This window comes from Dipodascopsis tothii (genome assembly GCF_038497935.1).
Source record: "Dipodascopsis tothii strain CBS 759.85 unplaced genomic scaffold V1510scaffold_15, whole genome shotgun sequence".
NCBI lineage: Eukaryota > Fungi > Ascomycota > Lipomycetes > Lipomycetales > Lipomycetaceae > Neoaidaea > Neoaidaea tothii.
The window spans coordinates 148,985-168,398 of record NW_027117999.1 but is presented as its reverse complement, the minus strand read 5'-3'; the positions used below and the strand labels follow the sequence as shown (position 1 = coordinate 168,398).

Here is a 19,414-nt window from a genome sequence, read left to right as displayed (position 1 = left end):
GCAGCGAGTCTCCGGCGGCGACTCCGTCGAGGGTAGCTGCCCTGCGGGCAGACGCATGTAGCCGCCGTGGCGCACAGCCGCCCGCGGGGCCATTGGCGGAGAAGCTCGTCGATGACGGTGCAATGAGCCTCCGGCGGCGACTCCGTTGAGGGTGGCCGCCCTGCGGACAGGGCAGTGGCGCATAACCGCATATAGCCGCTCACCGGCTTGCCGTCACGGATGCGCCGTGGCGCTCTGCCCGAAGGGCAGCCACCCTCGACGGAGTCGCCGCCGGAGGCTCGTCGATGGCGGTGCAATGAGCCTCCGGCGGCAACTCCGTTGAGGGTGGCTGCCCTGCGGACAGGGCAGTGGCGCATGACCGCATATAGCCGCTCACCGGCCTGCCGTCACGGACGCACCGCGGCGCTCTGCCCGAAGGGCAGCCACCCTCGACGGAGTCGCCGCCGGAGGCTCGTCGCGCTGCCGCTGGCAAGCCCCTGGCGGCGACTACGTTGAAGGTGGCTGCCCTGAGGACCGGAGCATATAGCCGCAGTGGCGCATAGCCGCATGTAGCCGCACGCTGCCACCCAGGCGACCTGCCGCCGCGGACGCGCCGTGGCGCTCTGCCCGTAGGGCAGCCACCCTCGACGGAGTCGCCGCCGGAGGCTCGTCGCACCGCCACTGGCAAGCCTCCGGCGGCGACTCCGTCGGCTGCCTGCGGGCACGCGCACCAAGCCGCAGTGGCGCATAGCCGCATATAGCCGCCCACAGGGCTCCGGGAAGCGCGGCAACTCTGCCGAAGCGCGGCCACGCCGGAGTCGCCGGAGGAGCCAGCGGCCAGCAAGCACATGGTCAGCCGCACGGCGTGCGGCGGTCAAGCCGAGGCTCGTCTACAGCCGAGCAGCTGCGCGTACGCGCCGCGCGGCCGCCTATCGACAATGAGGTCAGGACTGCCGGACTGGGTCCAAGATTACTATAGACGGGCGCCCAGCGCCTGGTGCACGCGCAGCGCCTGGCGCACCGAGAGGTCGAGCATGATCTCCTCGGAGCCGCCCGGAATGGCGTAGGCGCGCACCTCGCGATACAGCCGCTCGACCTTGGCGCCCTGGCCGCCGCGCGAGTACGAGAGGCCGCCAAAGATCTGGGCGGCCTCGCGCGCGCAGTACTCGAAGGTCTGGGTGGCCTGGGCCTTGCAGCCGGCGATGGCGCCGCCGAGACGGAGCATGGCCTCCTTCTCGGGCATGCAGTTGGTCTGGAACACGAGGTTCTCGAGCCAGGCGGACGTGGCCTCGGTGCGGCAGGCCATGTTGGCGATCTTGGACCGGATGACGTCGTGGTCGATGAGCCGCTTGCCAAAGGTCTTGCGCTTGTGCGCGTACTTGATCGACTCCTCGATGCACACGCGCGAGAACCGCGTGGCCTGGATGATGATGCCCATGCGCTCGTGGTTGAAGTTGGTCATGATCACCTTGAAGCCCTGGTTCTCCTTGCCGAGCAGGTTCTCGACCGGGACGCGGACGTCCTCGAACGTGACGTACGTCGTGCCGGACGACCACATGCCCGAGCAGTCCATGCGCCGCACCGACACGCCCGGCATGGTCTTCTCGATCAGCAGCAGCGACACACCGCCCATGCCGGGCCCGCCGGTGCGGACGGCGACCGTGAAGTAGTCGGCGTAGATCCCGTTCGTGATCCACTTTTTCTCGCCATTGACGACGTAGTGCGACCCGTCCGCGGCCTTGACCGCCGTCGCCGTCAGGCCGGCCACGTCCGAGCCGGCGTCGGGCTCGGTGATGCACAGGCACACGCGTTTTTCGCCCGACAGCAGGCCGGGCATCACCCGCTTCTTCACCTCCGGGCTCGCAAACTTGGCGATCGGCGGCGCGCCGATGCCGTAGCCGCCCAGCAGCGCCCACACGAGGCCGCCCGAGCCGGCCCGGCAGATCTCGTCCGTGAGGATGTACTCGTGGAAGTGGTCCCACTTGTCGACCGGCACGCTCTTTGGCCGGATGTCCGTATATTCGGTCGGGTACTTGATGCCGAGCGCGCCGGCCAGGTAGCCGCGCGCGCCCATCTCCCGGTAGATCTCGGGCGGGACCGTCTTCTTCTCGTCCCACTCGGTCGCGTTGGGCTCGAGGACCGTGTCGACCCACTCGCGGACCTCGGCCCGCAGCGCGACGTGCGTTTCGTTGTAGTACGTCGTGTAGTTGCCCTGGTACCAGTTGGGGTCCGAGTACGGCACGAGGTCGCCGAAGGGCTCGTGCACGACGGCGGCGGTGCTGCCGTGGGCCGCCTTGGCGGGCGCGGGCGCGGCCGCGGGCGGTGCCGCCGGCTTTTCGGCCTTGGCCTCGCCGGCGCCGGCCACAGCGCCAATCATCAGCTTGGGCTTGTACTTGTTGAGGATGCCGGCGTTGTGGTACTTCCAGAACATCTTGGACGCGTCCTTGCCGGCGACGCGGTTCAGGATCTTCTTGCCGCCGGGGTGTTCATTCTGGAACTCGGTCAGATCGTAGACGTTGCCGTCGATGATGATCCAGAGCGACTTGTCCGAGTTGTGCTGCGCGACGTCTTGCGCGCTGAGTTCTGGCATCTTGGAGATGGGGGGCAGGTGGCCGTGCCGCTGCTTTTAACGTCCCCGCGGGGTCCTTGTTGCTGAGCCGAGGATCTTCCCATGTGAGCCGCACGATTAGGAAGTGACCGCCGCACGTGACCCCGCCAACCGCACGCCCCGTTTTGTCAGCCGACTCGTCACAGCGGGGTTGCACTACGCCGAGAGACGGCAGAGGGACGCGGGCGGCCGGGCAGGGGCGACGGAGATCCGGGATGGACATGCGTTGCGCGTCTACGGAACGGGCCGAGCCGGCGGCGGGTCGGCGGCCGAGCCGGCGGCCGGGCTTGTCGGCTCGCCAGGCTGCCAGGCCGGTCGCAGGCTCGTCGCACGCTGCATTTCGTGCCGGACGAGCTCGCGTGGTGGCGGTGGCAGCAAGCGGCATCACAACGCGTGGCTTCCCCACACCTCGTTGTTTGCAGGGCTAGGTTCCCCGCCTACGTCATTAGGGTTAGGCGTGAAGCCCTAAATCGGCCCTAAAGCCCTAATTCAGCGGATGTTACGGGGTGCCGCCGCATGCAGCCACCCGGTTGACAGTGTTCTGGACCCAAACCTCCGGGTGTCGGCGTTTTGGCGGCCCGACGGTCGGCCCACCCACCCCGGTATCGGCGCGCTACGTCGAGCGCCATCGCGATGCCCACGGACCACGTGTGCGCTCGGGGATCCGCAGGCCCTGACCAGGCCCGGCAAGCGCGTAGATTGGCGAGGGCACAGGGCCGCATCCTAAATTAGCGACGAGGGCGGACGGCGCGCGCAGCGCCCACGCCCCCGGGCGGCGCGCGGGCAGTCGCCAGCGCTAGTATAATTCCCGAGGTGTTCGATCGCAGGGCGAGGGTGACGTCAGCAGCCACGTGACCAGTCCGGACCGGGTCCAACGCTAGCCGGACCCGCCGCACCGCGGTCCCTGGCGCCTGGCCCGATCACACCGAGCCGCCGCTACCGATAGCCGGCGTGACGCGGCTGAGCAGCCCCGGAGCGGCCGGCCCGGCACAGCCTCGCTCGGGCGCGCAGCCGGCAGCCCGCGGCACCGCGGTCGCGGCGCAGCCGCGGCGCAGCGCAGCGCGGTCTGCCGGCGTGCCGCGCCACGACCGTTCCAGCTAGCGCGCCACGGCCCGCGGGCGCCGCGGCCAGCGCACCGCGCGCTAGCAGGAAATGAAAGTCTAAATTGTGGGCTGCAGGCGGCGACCAGGCACCGGGCTGATGGCTCCTGCCTCCCAGCCGGGAATAGTTAACGACGGCCTATATATACACCGGCACCGCCGGCTCAACACCAGCGACATTGAACAGCAAAATGAAAGCCCAACTGAGTGTGATGACGGTCGCCATGGCCGGCCTGGCCGTGGCCGCGGTCGTGCCGTCCGACCTTGAAATCAGCCGGCAGGTTGCCCGCGGCGAATTCCTCGCCCGCCGGGACCTGTCGCCAACCGACAGCTACACGCCCGGGCTGGTGACGTGCCCGAGCACGTCCATCATGCGCAATGCGTCGGTAAGTGGCCGCGCCGGGCGCGCTGACCCAGACCATCTCGGACAACGAGGCGTCGTTCATCGCCGGCCGGCGCGAGTACGTCAAGCCGCATCTGGTCGACTTCCTCGACCGCGCCAACCTCACGGACTTCAACGCGACCGAGTTCCTGGCCAACGCGACGATCGACATCGGCATGGCCTTCTCCGGCGGCGGCTACCGCGCCATGCTGCAGGGCGCCGGCGTGCTCGCCGCCGCCGACTCGCGCACGCCCAACTCGACCGTCAACGGCGGCATCGGCGGTCTGCTGCAGTCGTCGGTCTACCTCGCCGGCCTCTCGGGCGGCAACTGGCTGCTCGGCTCGGTCGTGATCAACAACTTCACGACGATCCGCAACCTGCAGGGCGACCCCAACGTGTGGGACCTCGAGCACAGCATCTTCAACCCCGGCGGCTGGAAGATCTGGGAGACGGTGGACTACTACTCGACCCTGGTCGACGACGTCAAGGGCAAGGAGCAGGCCGGCTTCGACATCTCGCTGACGGACTACTGGGGCCGCGCGCTGTCGAACCAGTTCTTCAACGAGTCCGACGGCGGCCCGGAGCTGACGTTCTCCAACATCAAGGACCTGGAGGCGTTCAAGAGCTACGAGATGCCGTTCCCGATGGTCGTGGCCGACGGCCGGCCGTACAACACCAAGATCGTGTCGCTCAACTCGACCGTGTTCGAGTTCAACCCGTTCGAGATGGGCTCGTGGGACCCGACGCTGTTTGCCATGGTCGACCTGCAGTACCTGGGCTCGAACCTGTCGGCGGGCGTGCCGGTGAACGACACGGCGTGCTACAGCGGCTACGACAACGCGGGCTTCATCGTGGGCACGTCGTCGTCGCTGTTCAACGAGTTCCTGCTCGAGCTCAACTCGAGCGGCGTCGAGGGCGTGCTGTACGACGCGGCCACGGCGGTGCTCACGGGCATCTCGTCCGAGGACGACGACATCGCGGTGTACGACCCCAACCCGTTCTACGGCGTCAACCCGGCGCTGTCGTACATGTGGAACGAGACCGAGCTGACGCTGGTCGACGGCGGCGAGGACAACCAGAACGTGCCGCTGTACCCGCTCATCCAGCCGGCGCGGAACGTGGACGTGATCTTCGCGTCCGACAACTCGGCCGACACGGACTACAACTGGCCGAACGGCTCGTCGCTGGTGGCCACGTACGAGCGCCAGTTTGTGTCGATCGGCAACGGCACCGTGTTCCCGTCGGTGCCGGACACCGAGTCGTTCCTGGGCCTGGGCCTGACGTCGCAGCCGACGTGGTTCGGCTGCGACTCGAAGAACCTGACGGCCAAGTCGCCGCTGATCGTGTACCTGGCCAACCACCCGTACTCGTACTACTCCAACACGTCCACGTTCAAGATGGAGTACGAGGAGGACGAGGTCGCGGGCATGATCGAGAACGGCTACAACGCGGCGACGCAGGGCAACGGCACGCTGAACGACGACTGGCAGTCGTGCCTGGCGTGCGCGATCATCCACCGCGAGACCGAGCGGCGGGGCGTGTCGCCGTCGTCGCAGTGCCAGGCGTGCCTGGACAAGTACTGCTGGGACGGCTCGGTGTACAACGGCACGGTGACGACGGCCGAGTTCGAGCCGACGGTGTCGATTGAGTCTGCGGCGGCGGCCATGCTGCTGGCGGCGCGCGCGTCGACGGTGGCTGTGGCCATCGGCGTGCTGGCGACGTTCCTGGTGATGTAGACGTATGAATAGACGGCGGATGGAGACACGTGGTCGGGGGTGACTCAGCGGCTGATGGTTTGGCCGCTTCGGCTGACAGTTCCGCCGCCGGCGGCCGGTTCCGCCTGGCAGGTGTCACCCGCGGGCCCGGACGGGCGGGTCGCGCGGCGGCTGGGCGGGCACGGCGGGGCGCGCCGCGGGCTGGGCGCGCGGCACGGCGGGTCGCGCGGCCCGCGCGGCCGGCGGCCGGCGCGGCGGCGCGCCGCAGACGCAGGCCGCCACGGCCCGGCCAGTTCGCCCGACCCGCCGGCCGACCCCGCTGTGACGGCGCGTCACCGGCGGCGGCCGCCCAGTCCCAGCTCGGCTAGATCGGCTGCACGCTAGGCCGCGCTAGCGTGGCGGCTGCACAGCCAAGCGAGCCGCATGCCAGCGGCTGCGCCGCGCCCTGCTCTAGCCGCCGAGGCCGCGCGGCCGTGATACGGCGCGGGTCCGCGGGACCGGACCGGGTCCGGCGGGTCCGTGCGCCGCCGCACGCCGTGCGGCGCGACGCGTCGCGTCACGCGCCCCGGACTTTCACGTGCTACGCGCCGCACGTCCTGCGGCATATAGCCGCGCCCGCCGTGCTCTGGCCCCATGGCTCCGCACGACTCCGAGCCCGCCTGGTGGGCGCGCCCCTTCCGCGCCGCGCCCGACGCCGCCGCCCCCCTCCGCCAGCGCCAGGCCGAGGTACGTCGCCGTCCGCGCCGCTGACCCAGGCCGTCACGTACGCCCAGTGGGCCGCCGCCGCCGAGGCCCTCGACCGCGCCCTCGGCCTCGACAGCTGGCGCGACGACCCCGTCTCGCCCGAGTACGACCACGCGCTGATCCAGCGCCGGCTCGCCGAGCTGCGCGCCGCCCGCGCCGCCGGCGACACCCTCCGGCTGCTCTTCCTCATCCGCACGGCCATGTCGCGCAACCTCGGCGACATGGGCAACGTCCAGCTCTACGCGCACACCCACATCGGCACCAAGCGGCTCATCGAGGCCTACCTCGCCGAGTGCGAGGCCGCGCTCGCCGCCGTCGTCGCCGGGCCCGTCCGCACCGCCGCCGGCCCCGTCGACGACGCCACCGTCCTCGACGAGCTCGTCCGCGCCCGCCACGCCTTCGGCCGCACCGCCCTGCTCCTCTCCGGCGGCGGCACCATGGGCATGCTCCACATCGGCGTCATCGAGGGCCTGCTGCGCCAGGGCCTGCTGCCCAAGGTCGTCTCGGGCTCCTCCGCCGGCGCCATCGTCGCCGCCTCGCTCTGCGTCCGCACCGACACCGAGATCCCCGTCTTCCTCGACGGCTTCGCCGAGCTCCCGCTCGAGGTCTTCGAGGACTCGGCCGCGCCCGACACCGCCTGGGTCCGCATCGCGCGCCTGCTCAAGCACGGCACCTGGATCGAGATCCGCCACCTGGCCGGCTCCATGCAGGCCATCCTCGGCGAGCTCACCTTCCAGGAGGCCTACAACCGCACCCGCCGCGTGCTCAACATCCCCGTGTCCAGCGCCGGCCCGCACGAGTCCGGCCGGCTGCTCAACTACCTGACCGCGCCCAACGTGCTGATCTGGTCCGCCGTGTGCGCGTCCTGCTCGGTCCCGCTGATCTTCGCGTCCAACGCGCTGCTGGCCAAGGACCCGCGCACGAACGCGCCCGTGCCGTGGACCCCGACGCCCCAGCGCTGGATCGACGGCTCGGTCGACAACGATCTGCCGATGACCCGGCTGACCGAGATGTTCAACGTCAACCACTTTGTCGTGTCCCAGGTCAACCCCCACGTCATCCCGTTCCTGCCCAAGGCCTCGGCGGCGCCGGTCCCGGCGCCGCCGGCCACCGGCTGGCCGGGGCCGAGCCTGGCCGTGCGCGCGGGCCGCACGCTGCTGACCCTGGTCCACTCCGAGAGCATGCACCGCCTCACCCAGCTGGCCGAGCTCAACGTGCTGCCGGGCGTGGCCCTGGGCCTGCGCTCCGTGCTCGCCCAGAAGTACTCGGGCGACATCACCATCCTGCCGGACGTGCACGCGTCCGACCTGGCCTCGATTCTGACGAACCCGTCCGTGGACTTTATGACCGCCAGCCGGCTCAGGGGTAACCGCGCCACATGGCCCAAGATCGAGCTCATCCGCAACCACTGCGCGGTCGAGCTGGCCCTGGACCGCGCCATCCTGGAGATGCGCGCGCGCGTGCTGTTCTCGGGGCCGGCGCCGGCGCCGCGCGTGCGGGCGCGCGCGCGCGCGCCGGAGCAAGACGCGGACGGCGACGTCTGGGTGGACGCGGTCGAGGACCCCGACGCGGACGACACGCTCTGCCTGGGCGCGTTTCCGGAGGACTCGGACTTTGAGACCGTGGGGCTGTCGGCGGCGGCGTCGGCGGCGGCGTCGGCGGCGGCGTCGAGCCCGGCGTCGGCCGCGGCGTCGGCCGCGGCGTCCCCGGCGCTGGCTCCGCCGGCCCGCTTCACCACCGGCATGGTCTCGGCCGCGCCGTCGCCGCCGCCGACGCCGCCGGCGCTGCGCCGGGCGATCCAGTCGCAGCCGTCCACGCCGCGGCCGGCGCCGCCGCCGCCGCGCACGCGCCCGCGCACGCGCACCATCTCCGAGGCGGTTCTGGCCGGCATCCGGCTCGTGCGGCCGGACCGGCGCGCCGCCTCCGGGCTCTCGCCGGCGCCCGTCCGCGCCGCGCGCGCGCGCTCGGCCGCCAGCACGCCCGGGCCCGTCTCTGCCGGCGCCACCTCGGCCGTGTCGTTCCTGGCCCTCCCCCCGGCGCTCGACGACGACCGCGGGCGCTACTGGCCGCTCCAGTACGACAAGGCCGCCGTGCAGATCACGATCCCCGGCATCGTCGGCGCCGCGCCCGGCCGCACCCGGCCCCGCGGCTACACGGTCGACCACGTGTAGCACAGAATCAGATACATTCACATGCTACAGGGCTCGCAGAAGCCGGCGCAAAACGCCCGCATGTGCCCGTCCCACACCGCCGTCAGCTCGTCGTAGTCCCACGCGTGCCGGCCGCTGGCCACGTGCACCACGGCCAGCGCGCTGCTGCGCCCGTCCGCCCAGACAGCGTGCCGCCGGTGCGCGGCCTCCCACCGGTCGTACTTGGCCGCGGACGTGAACTCGTCCTGGTCGCCGACGACGACGAGCAGCCGGCGGTTGCGCGCGACGATGCGGTCGCCGACGAAGCCGCGGGTCAGCGCGATCTCTGGCTCGCGCCGGCCGAGCCCGAGCTGGATGAAGAAGCTCACCGGAAAGAGCGGCGGCGAGATCAGCACGTACGCGACGTCGACCGCGCGCTCGCGCTCGTCCAGCCCGGGCCGGGCCGCGCCCGTGCGCGCGTTGTGCCGGGGCTCCGGGCCGCGCTCGGCCTGCACCACCGCGGCCGACACCAGCGCGCCGTACGAGTACCCGACGACGATCAGCCGGCGCAGGGCCGGCTCGCCGGCGACCACGGCCTCCACGATCGACCGCAGGTCCGCCTGCTCGGCCGCGCCGGTCCACGACGTGTGCCCGCTGTAGAACTCGGTGGCGCCCCTGCGGTCAGCGCTGTGCGCCTGCGCCGCACGCCGTGCGGCTCGCACGTGCGCCGCACGCCGTGCGGCTTGTTGCCGCCGCTGCGGGCGTGCCTCCGGCGGCGACTCCGTCGGGGGTGGCTGCCTTCGGCAGAGCTTGGGGTGACTTGGGCCACAGCCGAGGGCGTGCCTCCGGCGGCGACTCCGTCGAGGGTGGCTGCCTTCGGCAGGCTGGGTGCGGCTATGAGCCGCACAGTGTGCGGCTTGTAGCCGCAACAGAGGGCGTGCTTCCGGCGGTGACTCGGTCGAGGGTGCTGCCAGGCTGGCTGGTAGCGTCATGCGCCGCACAGAGTGCGGCTTATAGCCGCAACCGGGAATCTCCGACGATTCCTGGCGGGTATACTTTCAGCCGGTGTCGGCGATGCGCCGCGCTGCGTGCGGCTTATAGCCGCTGGACTGAATGCCTCCGTGGTTCAGTCTGACGGACAGAGCTGCCACGGAGACGCAACGGAGCAGCGCACAGCCAGCCTGCCGAAGATAGCACCCTCGACGGAGTCGCCCCGCGCGCCCTTCGTAGCCGCACGCCGTGCGGCTTATAACCGCATCCAGTCATTCTGCCGAAGGCAGCCACCCTCGACGGAGTCGCCGCCGGAGGCGCGCCCGAGCCGCACGCCGTGCGGCTCATAACCGCACCCAGCATTCTGCCGAAGGCAGCCACCCTCGACGGAGTCGCCGCCGGAGGCACGCCCTTGTAGCCGCACCCAGCATTCCGCCGAAGGCAGCCACCCTCGACGGAGTCGCCGCCGGAGGCACACCTCCGCGGCGGCTATAAGCCGCACGCCGTGCGGCTTATAACCGCACAGGCCATCCTGCCAAAGGCAGCCCCCCCGAGGAGTCGCCGCCAGGCCTGCCATTGAGGCGCGGCACTGCCCGGTCGCCGAGGCCGTCGCGGCCGTCGCAGCGCCAACGGAGCGAGCCGCGGACGGCCGCGAGAGCCGCGAGAGCCGACGAGCCGGGCAAGCGCGAGTCGCCACCCGCCCGTTGGATCGATCCAGCCGCGCGTCGGCCGTGTACTCACCGGTAGTTGTACGTCCAGGACTCAATGCCGAGCGCAGCCATCTTGCGCGCGCAGAACTTGACGACCGGGTCGTTCTTGGAGCCGCCCAGAGCCGCGTACGGATGGGACACGACAGCCTTCACAGTGCGCAGGCTGTCTTTGCGCGCGTAGACTGTCGTCTCGAGCGGAATGCCATCGTGGCCCGACGTGACGAAGCGGTCGGTGGTGTGGATGTCCATTGGCGTGCAGGGGCCGCTGCGGCGCGTTTTGGGGAGCGATTTCGGTTCCGACGGCGTCCCCGGGGAACACGCGCCGCACGCCGCCCACGCGCCGCGTGGCTGTTGCCACACCGGCCGTCTACACACGTGTCCTACCAAAGTCGTATGTTACAACTATCATTACAAAACTGAGACCCATCACTCGTAGACCGTAATGTACAGCGCTCGCGCGCAAGAAAACAAATATAACGCCGATATGCAGTGCGCCTAGCGGTTGACGCGCATGCCCGCCAGCATCGGCGGGAACCCCATGGCCTTGACCTTTTTCTCGCGGATGCCGTTGAGGTCGCGGTCGGCCGGGCCGGCCGAGGCGGCTGCGGGCGCAGCCGGCCGCGGCGGGATGTACGCAGGCGGCTTGGGCGGTTTGAGCGACATGTAGTGCGACGGCAGAAACGGCTCGGCGAGGGCGCGGCGCTCGTCGCGCGACGTGCGCTTGCGCTTGTTGGGCCGCCGCTCGTCCTCGTTGTCGGTCGACATGATCGTGCTCAGCGCAGACGTCACCGCCTGGAGAAACATGGCCGACGAGTCGTCGCCGGCCTCGGCCGGGGGGACGTTTTCCTGGGCGCGGGAGGGCTCGGCCTGGCCGTCGGCTTGGTCGTAGCCCTCGGCGTAGTCGCCCTGGTACTCGTAGCCGTCGTAGTTGTCGTAGCCGTACTCGTAGCCCTCGGAGCCCTCGGCGTACTGGCCCTCGGCGTACTCCTGGCCCTCGGCGTACTCGGCCTGGTCCTCGGCGTACGCAGCTTGGTCCTCGGCGTACTCGCCCTGGCCCTCGGCATACTCCTGGCCCTCCGCGTACTCGCCCTCGGCGTACTCGCCCTCGGCATATTCGCCGTCGTAGGCCTCCTGGCCCTCCTGGCCCTCCTGGTACTGCTCCTGGCCTTCGCCCTCCTGGTACTGTTCCGCGCCCTCGCCCTCGTACTCGGCCGGCTGCTCGTACTCGCCCTCGGGCTGTTCGTACTCTTGCGCGTACTCGCCCTCGGGCTGGTCGTAGTCGTACTCGCCGTAGTCGTAGTCGGCCTCGGCAGGTTCTGCCGGGGCGTCGGCGTCGGCCGGCTGCTCGTGCTCGAGTTCGGTCGGTTCGCCAGCTTCAGCTTGCTCGGTCGGCTCGATGTGCTCGGTGTGCTCTGCGTGCTCGGTGTGCTCTGCGTGCTCGGCGTGCTCGACGTGTTCGGCATGCTCGGCGTGCTCGGCGTGCTCAGCGTCCTCAGCGTTCTCAGCGTGCTCAGCGTTCTCAGCGTGCTCAGCATGCCCGGCCAATTCGGCCTGGTCGTCCGACTCTGCCTGATCGACCGGCTCCGTCGGCTCAGCGGTCTGCTCAATTGACTCGGCGTGCTCGCCCTCGACGCCCTGGTCGGCCTCCTCGACCGTCTCGCTGGGTTCGTGCTCTGCCGGGTCGATGTCCATGTGCTCGTAGTCCGCCTGGTCGGCATGCTCATGCTCAGTCTCGGGCTCGGCCGAGGCCGGTCCGATGGCAGAGCCAGCCTCGGCTGGCTCCGCAGCGGTCTCTGAGCCAGCCTCGGCCTCGGCCTCGGCTTCCAGATCAGCTTCCGGGGCCTCAGCCTCGGCCTCAGCCGTCTCAGCCTCGGCCTCCGGCGCCTCGTCCTCCGGGTCGTCGTACTCGTCGTACACGACCCGGTGGGCCGACGTGTGGCCAGCGGGGTCATGCTCGGCCTCGGGGGCGGTCTCGGTCTCGACCTCGGCCTCTCCTTCAGCACCGGCATGCTCGGCGTCTTCGGCGTGTTCAGCACTCTCGTCGAGCTCAGCGTGTTCGGAATTCTCGGCGTGCTCGGCGTGCTCGGCGTGCTCGGCATGCTCAGAATGCTCGCCTTGCTCGCCAAACTGGTCGCCCTCGGCCGCCTCGTACTGCTCAGGCGCCTCGCCGTCGTAGTACAGCCCGTTGATGGGCCCAAACTGATTCAGATGGTGAGACAATTGGTCGAGCGGGATCTCGCCACCGTCCTCCGCGTGCTCGCGCTGCGGCAGCTGGTCCGCAATTGCCTCTGTAAGGTCCATGGGCTCGTGTGTCTCACCAGCCAGCGGCAGAAACGACGCCAGCGGGTGTCCCTCGCCCAGATGCAGGTTGCCGTGGCCGACCAGGTCGGCCAGACTGCGCTCGAGATTCGACAGTATGTTCGGGTCGGCGCCGGACGCGTCCAGCAGGCCGCCGGCGTCGCGCTCGCCGTCGTGCAGGCCCTCCTGGGCGATCAGGTTGGCCGCCAGCTCGAGCGAGTGCGCCAGCGCCGGGTCTGACAGATCCAGGCCGGGCGCCGGCTCAGGCCCGGCCGCCTCGGCCTCGTTGGCCTCGGCCGCCGGCTCCGACTCCGGCTCGAGCGACTCGGCCGCCTCGGCCGCCTCAGCCGCCTCGGCCGCCTCGGCCCCCTCGTCGTGGCTCTCGGCCGCCTCGTGGCCGTCGCTCCCGTCCGACGGCAGCCCGCCGGACGTGTTCAGCAGCTGGACCAGGTTCCGGATCAGCGACGGGTCGCGCGCCAGCGACGTCAGCGTGCTGTTGAACGCGCTCATGTCGCCCGAACCGCCCAAGTCGGCCAGCGCCGACTGCAGGTCGTCAGACCCGCCCGACAGCGCCGCACCCAGCGCCGCGGCCACGTTCGACAGGTCCGCGCCCGCGCCCGTCGGCGCGCTCGCCGCCGGCATCCGCCGCAGCTTCTCGTGGCGCTTCTGCTTCCGGCGTGCAAACTCGGTCTCGATCCACGACAGCTTCACGTCGGTCGGGTCCTTGCCAAACATCTTGTCCGCGCGCTTGTTGACTCGGCACCGCAGGTCGTTGTCCTTGTTGCGGTCCTCGTTGAGCTCGCGCCAGCGCTTCTTGCGCTCGCGGTTCTCGATCCGCACGCGCTCGCGGTCCTCCTCATTGCGGACCTGGGCGCGCCGCCGCCGTCCCGGCGTGCTCTCGGTGCGCGCGCCCTCGCTGTCGCTGTCGCCATCGGCCGCGCTCGACGCCAGAATCGAGTTGAGCGCGGTCGTCATGGCCTGCAGCAGCGCGGTCGCGTCCAGGTCGCTGCTGTTCTGCAGCTCGGCGATCGACAGCGCCGGATCCATCATCAGATCGGCCATCGCGCCGCCGCCGTCGCCTTCCATCGTGCCGGCGCGTGCGTGCCGGCCTTGGGGCCGCTAGTCGTCCGCCGCGCGGGGCTCGCTCTGCGCTCGCTGCGCCCGCAGGTGCCCGCAAAGGCCGCTGCCTGGCCGGATAAAAAAATTTTCAGGGCCGGAACCGCCGGTCCGCGCTCCGGTCCTGCTGCGCTGCGCGCTGCCGCTAGGTGTGTCTGTCGGACTGGGCCTCGTGCTCCCGTCGGCAGGCCTGTCTGTGCTGCGTGCCGCTCGTGCGTGCGGTCGAAAGCTGGTCGGTGGTTGCGGTGGGTGTGCGGAAAGCGGCCCTGGCGCCGAATTTGGGCGGCGGTGAGTTTGATAGAACGCAAGTGCGGCGCCGCGCCGCGCCTGTGCCGCGGGCGCGCGCGCGCGGACGCTTGTGGCACAACCGTCGCGCGCCGCGGCACGCGCCGCGCGCCCGCGTCCCCAGATCTCCCCGCCCGCTCAACCGCCGATCGCCCGCACGCACGCACGCACGACGGTTCCAGAGATGACCAAGGGCGGCAGACGGTCGGTTGACATCGACCTGCTCGGGACCGAGTGGTCGCTGAGCGAGCTGCTGGACGACCTGCGGCTCGAGCCCGGCTCGGAGGACCGCGACCGCGGCGACGCCGGCGACGCCGGCGAAGCCGCCGCCGCCGCCGCCGGCGCGGACGCCGCCGGCCGCGGCCAGCGGCCAGACGCCGGCCGCGGCCTGCTCGCGCGCGGGTCCGCCGCCGCGCTGGCCATGGAGTCCACCACGCGCGAGATCACCAAGGGCTTCACGCACTTCCGCGATGCGCCGTTCTCGTTTCTCCAGGACTTCTCCAAGCACCTGGCGGGCTCGTCGTGGCGCGCGTACGACCAGTACATCGGCAAGGAGATCTACTACCACGGGTTCACGGAGGACGTGCGGTCGGCGGTGCTCAGCAACCCCCTGCTGGTGCGCAAGGTGCAGGAGCTGGCCGCGCGCAAGGTGGCGGACGAGAGCTGGCTGTCGCCGGCGCAGGCCGCCGCGCGGCGGGCGCAGATCGAGGGCTGGCTGGCGACGGTGGTGCGGCAGCAGGCGGACGCGATGATCTGCAAGTTCGAGCACAAGTCGGTCCTGCGGACGGCGTACTACCTGGTCAACCAGGTGCTGGCGCGCGCGTACAACCACGGGCTGCACGTCAACTCGCAGGAGGTCGCGCGGCTCAAGGAGGTCGCGGCCGAGGCCGCGCGGCGCGGGCAGTCACTGATCTTCCTGCCGTGCCACCGGTCGCACATCGACTACGTGTGCATGCAGATGATCTGCTTCCGGCTGGGGATCTCGCTGCCGACGGTGGTCGCCGGCGACAACCTGAACTTCGCCGTGATCGGGCGGGCGCTGAACGTGAGTACGTCGCGGGCGCGCTGACGGCAGAACCTGGGCGCCATGTGGATGCGGCGGTCGCTCGGCGACGACCAGCTGTACGCGGCGCTGCTGCAGGCGTACGTGGACACGCTCCTCCGCGGCGGCTTCAACTTCGAGTGCTTCATCGAGGGCGGGCGGTCGCGGCTGGGCAAGCTGCTGCCGCCCAAGTACGGCATCCTCAAGTTCATCTTCGACACGGTGCTGTCGGGGCGGGCGGCGGACGCGTGGATCGTGCCCGTGTCGACGCAGTACGACCGCGTGATCGAGACCGAGAGCTACGTGAGCGAGCTGCTGGGGTCGGAGAAGAAGAAGGAGAACCTGCGCGACTTCCTGACGGCCCGGGAGGTCGTGTCGCTGCGCATGGGGCGCGTGGACGTGCGCTTCCACGAGCCGTGGTCGCTGCGCGGCTTCATCGACGGCCAGCTGGCGGCGGCGGACGGCGGCGCGGTGTCGATCGAGGCCGCGCGCGCGTCGCCGGACGTGCGCACGAAGGTCCTGCGGTCGCTGGGCTACCGCGTGCTGGCCGACATCAACAAGGTGTCGGTCGTGATGCCGACGGCGCTGGTGGGCACGGTGCTGCTGACGCTGCGCGGCCGCGGCATCGGCCGCGGCGACCTCGTGCGCCGCGTGGAGTGGCTGTGCGACCGCATCCGCGAGCGCGGCGGCCGCGTGGCCGACTTTGGCGCGCTGACGACCGCGGGCGTGGTCGACAAGGCGCTGGACGTGCTGGGCAAGCTCGTGGCCGTGGACCGCACGGCCCTGCTCGAGGACACGTTCTTCCCGGCCGACCGGTTCCAGCTCAGCTTCTACCGCAACATGGTGATCCACCTGTTTGTGCCCGAGGCGCTGGTGTCGCTGGCGCTGTACGCGCGCGTCAAGCTGGGCGGCGACGCGGCCGGCCAGGCCATGCCGCTGACCGAGCTCTACTCCAAGGTCGTGTTCCTGTCGAAGCTGTTCTCGGGCGAGTTCGTGTACGGCGTGGCCGGCATGGCCGACAACCTGCGCGAGTCGCTGCAGCTGCTGATGCGCCAGCGCGTCGTGCGCTTTGCGGGCGACTCGGTCGAGCTGACGTCGACGGAGCGCGCCCGCGGCCGCGAGTTCTACGACTTCTACTGCTTCCTGGTACGTGCGCGCCGCGCCCCGCTGACCCCAGATCTGGCCGTTCTGCGACGGCTACTGGCTGGCCGCGGTCGCGCTGTTCGCGCTGACGCCGACGACGACCGAGCTCGCCGAGGCCTCGGCCGACGGCACCGTGTGGGTCGAGGAGAAGACGTTCCAGAGCGTGGCCCAGGTCCTGGGCCGCACGCTGTACGCGCAGGGCGAGCTGGCCTACTTCGAGGCCGTCAACCGCGAGACCCTCAAGTGCGCGTTCCAGGAGTTCGAGGCCGAGGGCATTCTGGTCGCGCGCCGCTCCAAGTCGGGCCGCAGCCCGGCCATCGTGTCGCTGGACCCGGCCTGGCTGCCGACCCGCCAGAACGACCGCATCCGCGCCGACGGCCGCCTGTGGGACTACGTCGAGCGCATCAGCATGTTCCGCCGCGAGGGCAAGACCCGCCGGGACTCGGCCGAGATCAACTTCCGCGTGCTGGACATGGCCGACGACGCGGGCCGCCGCATGGTGCCGCGCAAGGTGGAGACCGTGGAGCGGGCGGGGCGCCCGGACGCGGACGCGCTGGTGCAGCTGTCGCGGCAGACCAAGCCGGCGAAGCTGTAGGCGCGGCGGGCGCGCCGCGCGGGGTGCGGCGCAGGGCCGCGCGCCGCACGCGATGCGGCGCGGCCGGCGCTAGCGCCGCGGGTGTGCGCCGCACGTCGTGCGGCGCGCGGCCCGTGCGCCGCACCCCGCGCGGCGCGCGCCGCGCCGCACGCCGTGCGGCTCGCAACCCTCGCGCCTGTCCCCGCCGGCCCCGCCCGCCTGCCCACCGTCCGCCGGCGCCCCTCCGCCCGTCCACGCCCCGCGCCGTCCATCCCCTTCCTTCAATGCACACCCCGCCCAGCCGTTGCTGCAGCGGCTACCGTGCCTACTGGCTTACGCTATCGTGCGTGGCTGCGCTAGCGCCCAACGGCCCCTTTGCAGGTGTCCCTGGCTTGGCTGCAGCCGCCTGTCGGCTGGCCCCGGCCGTTGGGCGCACCCGCTCCGCGGCCGTCGTGGCGGCCATCCGACCCGTGTGCGGCCTCGGCCGCCTCGGGCCGCCAACACGCCGGCGTCTAGCTCTGGCGCGCTGCGGCCGGGGCCCCGCCCGCTGCCCCTGCGCCTCCTGCGCACCGTAGAGTTGGCGTCGCGACCGCGGCCACCGCGCGGCGGCCGCGGCCACGCCCGGCCGCCCGCCGGCTCGTAGGCGTCGCCTCGGCCGACCGTCCAGCCGCCGGGCCAGCCGTCCGCCGGCTGCCCGGCCGGCCGCCCGGCGGGTCGGCCGCTCGGCCGCGTCGCCGCGCGTCGGTAGCGGCGGCAGGCGCGGCGCCGTGCGGCGCGCAGCGTAGGCTACTGCGGCAACGGCCCCTTCTCTCCAGCCCACGACCGCACCACGTCCGACCGCCGCCAGAGGACCGGGCCGGAGAATTGCCAGGCCGCGGCACACGCTGGCCATTGACCGGCGCAGCCGAGCCCGAGCCCTACCAGGCGTCCAACGCCTTTGTCCGACCTGACCGCGACACCTTCCGCAACGACCCCGCCGCGCCCGCCCGATGTCGCAGCCAGGGCTGTTCTACGACGGCGCGGTGGCGCCGTTCTACGATGACGACGACGCCAGCTTCTCCATGCTCGAACGCGCCTTCGCCGAGACCGCGCCGTTTGTGTCCCAGGTCGCGCCGACCGACGCCGACGCCGTTCTCGAGCGCCTTTTTGCCGACAACCAGCGGCCGAACGCGGCCGTGCGCGAGGCCCTGGCCGGCCAGACCGGCCTGTCGCCGAAACACGTCCAGACGTGGTTCCAGAACCGGCGGGCGGCGGTGAAGGTCGAGAAACGCGAGCAGGAGCGCCAGATCCTGCAGATTCTGTCCGAGGCCGGCCCAGCCGCGGACCCGCTGGGCGACCCGCTGGGGCCGCTGCGGCCGCTGGCCGCGCCGGTGGCCGTGCCGATGGGCCTGTCGCTGGCCGCGCCGGCGGCCGGGCTGACCGCGCCGCCCGCCGGCCCGCCGCTGCAGCCGTGTGCGTCGGCGATGCCGCCTGCGCCCGCGCCGGCACCGCCGACGGCAGGCCCGTCGCGGCCGGCCCTTCGCCCAGGCATGGCCGAGGCCCTGCTGGTCGGCCCGCCGCCGGGGCCGCCGCCCACGCTGGCGCCGGCCGCGCCGCTGGTTGCGCCGCGGCCGGCGCTGGCGCCGGCGCTGGCCGTCGCGGCGCGCTCGCTGGCGCCGGCACCGCCGACGCCCGGAGCCACCGCGCCGGCCACGGTCTCGCCGGGCGGGCCGCTGCGGCGCGAGCCGGCGCGGACGCCCAAGCGCAAGACGTCGGACTCGCCGGTGACGCCCGTCCGGCGGCAGCCGTCCACGGACTTTGGCGACGCGCTCAGCAAGTACAAGTCGCCGTCCGAGGCCTCGTACGCGTCGCTCGAGCGGTCCATTCGCGCAGCCGAACGCGCCGCGCGCGAGGGCTCTGCGCCCTACGACCCGTACCGCGTGCCGGTCTCGGTGTACCCGCCGTCGGCGTACTCGTCGCCGTCGCCGCTGCAGCCGCTGCCGCAGTCGGCGCCGATCTCGCCGCTGGCGACGCCGGCGCCGTTCTCGCCCTACTACTACGGCGGCTACCCGCTGCTCGTCGACGGCGTCTGCTACGCGCCGATGGTCTCGCCGCCGCCGGACGGCCTGGCCATGGGCCCGGCTCTGCACCGGACGTACTCGCTGCCGGGCGACGCGGCGTTTGCGAGCGCGCCGACGACGCCGGTGCCGACGACGCCGGTGCCGCCCGTGGGCTTTGCGCCGGCCGCGCGCTCGGCCTCGCTGCCGTACGTGCCGGGCTATCACTTTGCGTCGCCGGGCGCGCCGCCGGTGGTCTTCACCGAGCAGCCGCCGCTGCTGGCCTCGCGCCGCCGCCGCCAGCCGCCGCCGCCGGTGCGCCTCCGCCGGTCGCAGTCGGTGCTGTCGATGAGCGACTACCGGCCGGCGCTGCGCGACGGCGCGCTGCTGTCGGGCGCCCTGACCGCGCAGCAGTCGCCGGCGCTGGGCCCGGCCTCTGCGCCGTTCTTTGTGGACCCGCTGGCGCTGGCTGCGCCGGCGGAGTGGCAGGACGCGGCGTTCGCGGCGGCGGACGCGCCGCCGGGGCCGATGCATTGAGCCGCACGGCGTGCGGCGTGAGCCGC

General features: G+C 71.8%; 7 protein-coding genes across 7 annotated transcripts; 4 read left to right on the top strand and 3 right to left on the bottom strand.

The window, feature by feature from the left end:
- Window positions 1–923: 923 nt before the first annotated feature.
- On the bottom strand, window positions 924–2,724 carry V1510DRAFT_417091 (acyl-CoA dehydrogenase/oxidase). Its single transcript, XM_066933886.1, has one exon. The coding sequence runs from the start codon at window positions 2,567–2,569 to the stop codon at window positions 953–955; it is 1,617 nt and encodes a 538-aa protein (XP_066788910.1). The 5' UTR covers window positions 2,570–2,724; the 3' UTR covers window positions 924–952.
- A 1,041-nt stretch (window positions 2,725–3,765) lies between these two features.
- V1510DRAFT_445242 (lysophospholipase catalytic domain-containing protein) lies at window positions 3,766–5,837 on the top strand. The gene is made up of 2 exons (XM_066935698.1): window positions 3,766–4,073; window positions 4,105–5,837. Exons 1-2 carry the CDS (start codon window positions 3,879–3,881, stop codon window positions 5,803–5,805), a joined length of 1,896 nt encoding a protein of 631 aa, XP_066788909.1. The 5' UTR covers window positions 3,766–3,878; the 3' UTR covers window positions 5,806–5,837.
- A 702-nt stretch (window positions 5,838–6,539) lies between these two features.
- V1510DRAFT_350068 (acyl transferase/acyl hydrolase/lysophospholipase) lies at window positions 6,540–7,985 on the top strand (the record flags this gene model as incomplete). Its single annotated transcript, XM_066930856.1, has 1 exon — window positions 6,540–7,985. A coding segment is annotated over one exon (1,446 nt), but the record flags the coding sequence as incomplete, so codon positions are not given.
- Window positions 7,986–8,723: 738 nt separating this feature from the next.
- V1510DRAFT_403178 (Alpha/Beta hydrolase protein) lies at window positions 8,724–10,606 on the bottom strand (the record flags this gene model as incomplete). Its single annotated transcript, XM_066932152.1, is given in 3 exon segments — window positions 8,724–8,731; window positions 8,749–9,332; window positions 10,389–10,606. 3 exon segments carry the CDS (start codon window positions 10,604–10,606, stop codon window positions 8,724–8,726), a joined length of 810 nt encoding a protein of 269 aa, XP_066788907.1.
- Window positions 10,607–10,653: 47 nt separating this feature from the next.
- V1510DRAFT_417083 (uncharacterized protein) lies at window positions 10,654–12,990 on the bottom strand. Its single transcript, XM_066933885.1, has one exon. The coding sequence runs from the start codon at window positions 12,656–12,658 to the stop codon at window positions 10,853–10,855; it is 1,806 nt and encodes a 601-aa protein (XP_066788906.1). The 5' UTR covers window positions 12,659–12,990; the 3' UTR covers window positions 10,654–10,852.
- Window positions 12,991–14,477: 1,487 nt separating this feature from the next.
- V1510DRAFT_365387 (uncharacterized protein) lies at window positions 14,478–16,836 on the top strand (the record flags this gene model as incomplete). The annotated part of the gene is made up of 3 exons (XM_066931221.1): window positions 14,478–15,101; window positions 15,132–16,244; window positions 16,276–16,836. The coding sequence occupies 3 exons, from the start codon at window positions 14,478–14,480 to the stop codon at window positions 16,834–16,836; spliced, it is 2,298 nt and encodes a 765-aa protein (XP_066788905.1).
- Window positions 16,837–17,635: 799 nt separating this feature from the next.
- On the top strand, window positions 17,636–19,388 carry V1510DRAFT_430284 (uncharacterized protein; the record flags this gene model as incomplete). Its single annotated transcript, XM_066935365.1, has 2 exons — window positions 17,636–18,267; window positions 18,343–19,388. The coding sequence occupies exons 1-2, from the start codon at window positions 17,805–17,807 to the stop codon at window positions 19,386–19,388; spliced, it is 1,509 nt and encodes a 502-aa protein (XP_066788904.1). The 5' UTR covers window positions 17,636–17,804.
- Window positions 19,389–19,414: the final 26 nt, after the last annotated feature.

Excerpts from the sequence above, each read along its gene's own strand:
- V1510DRAFT_417091 (XM_066933886.1), bottom strand. The coding sequence starts at position 2,569 with ATGCCAGAACTCAGCGCGCAAGACGTCGCGCAGCACAACTCGGACAAG.
- V1510DRAFT_445242 (XM_066935698.1), top strand. The coding sequence starts at position 3,879 with ATGAAAGCCCAACTGAGTGTGATGACGGTCGCCATGGCCGGCCTGGCC. Across the intron at positions 4,074-4,104 it reads CCATCATGCGCAATGCGTCG|ACCATCTCGGACAACGAGGC; the intron begins GTAAGTGGCCGC and ends GCGCTGACCCAG.
- V1510DRAFT_417083 (XM_066933885.1), bottom strand. The coding sequence starts at position 12,658 with ATGGACCTTACAGAGGCAATTGCGGACCAGCTGCCGCAGCGCGAGCAC.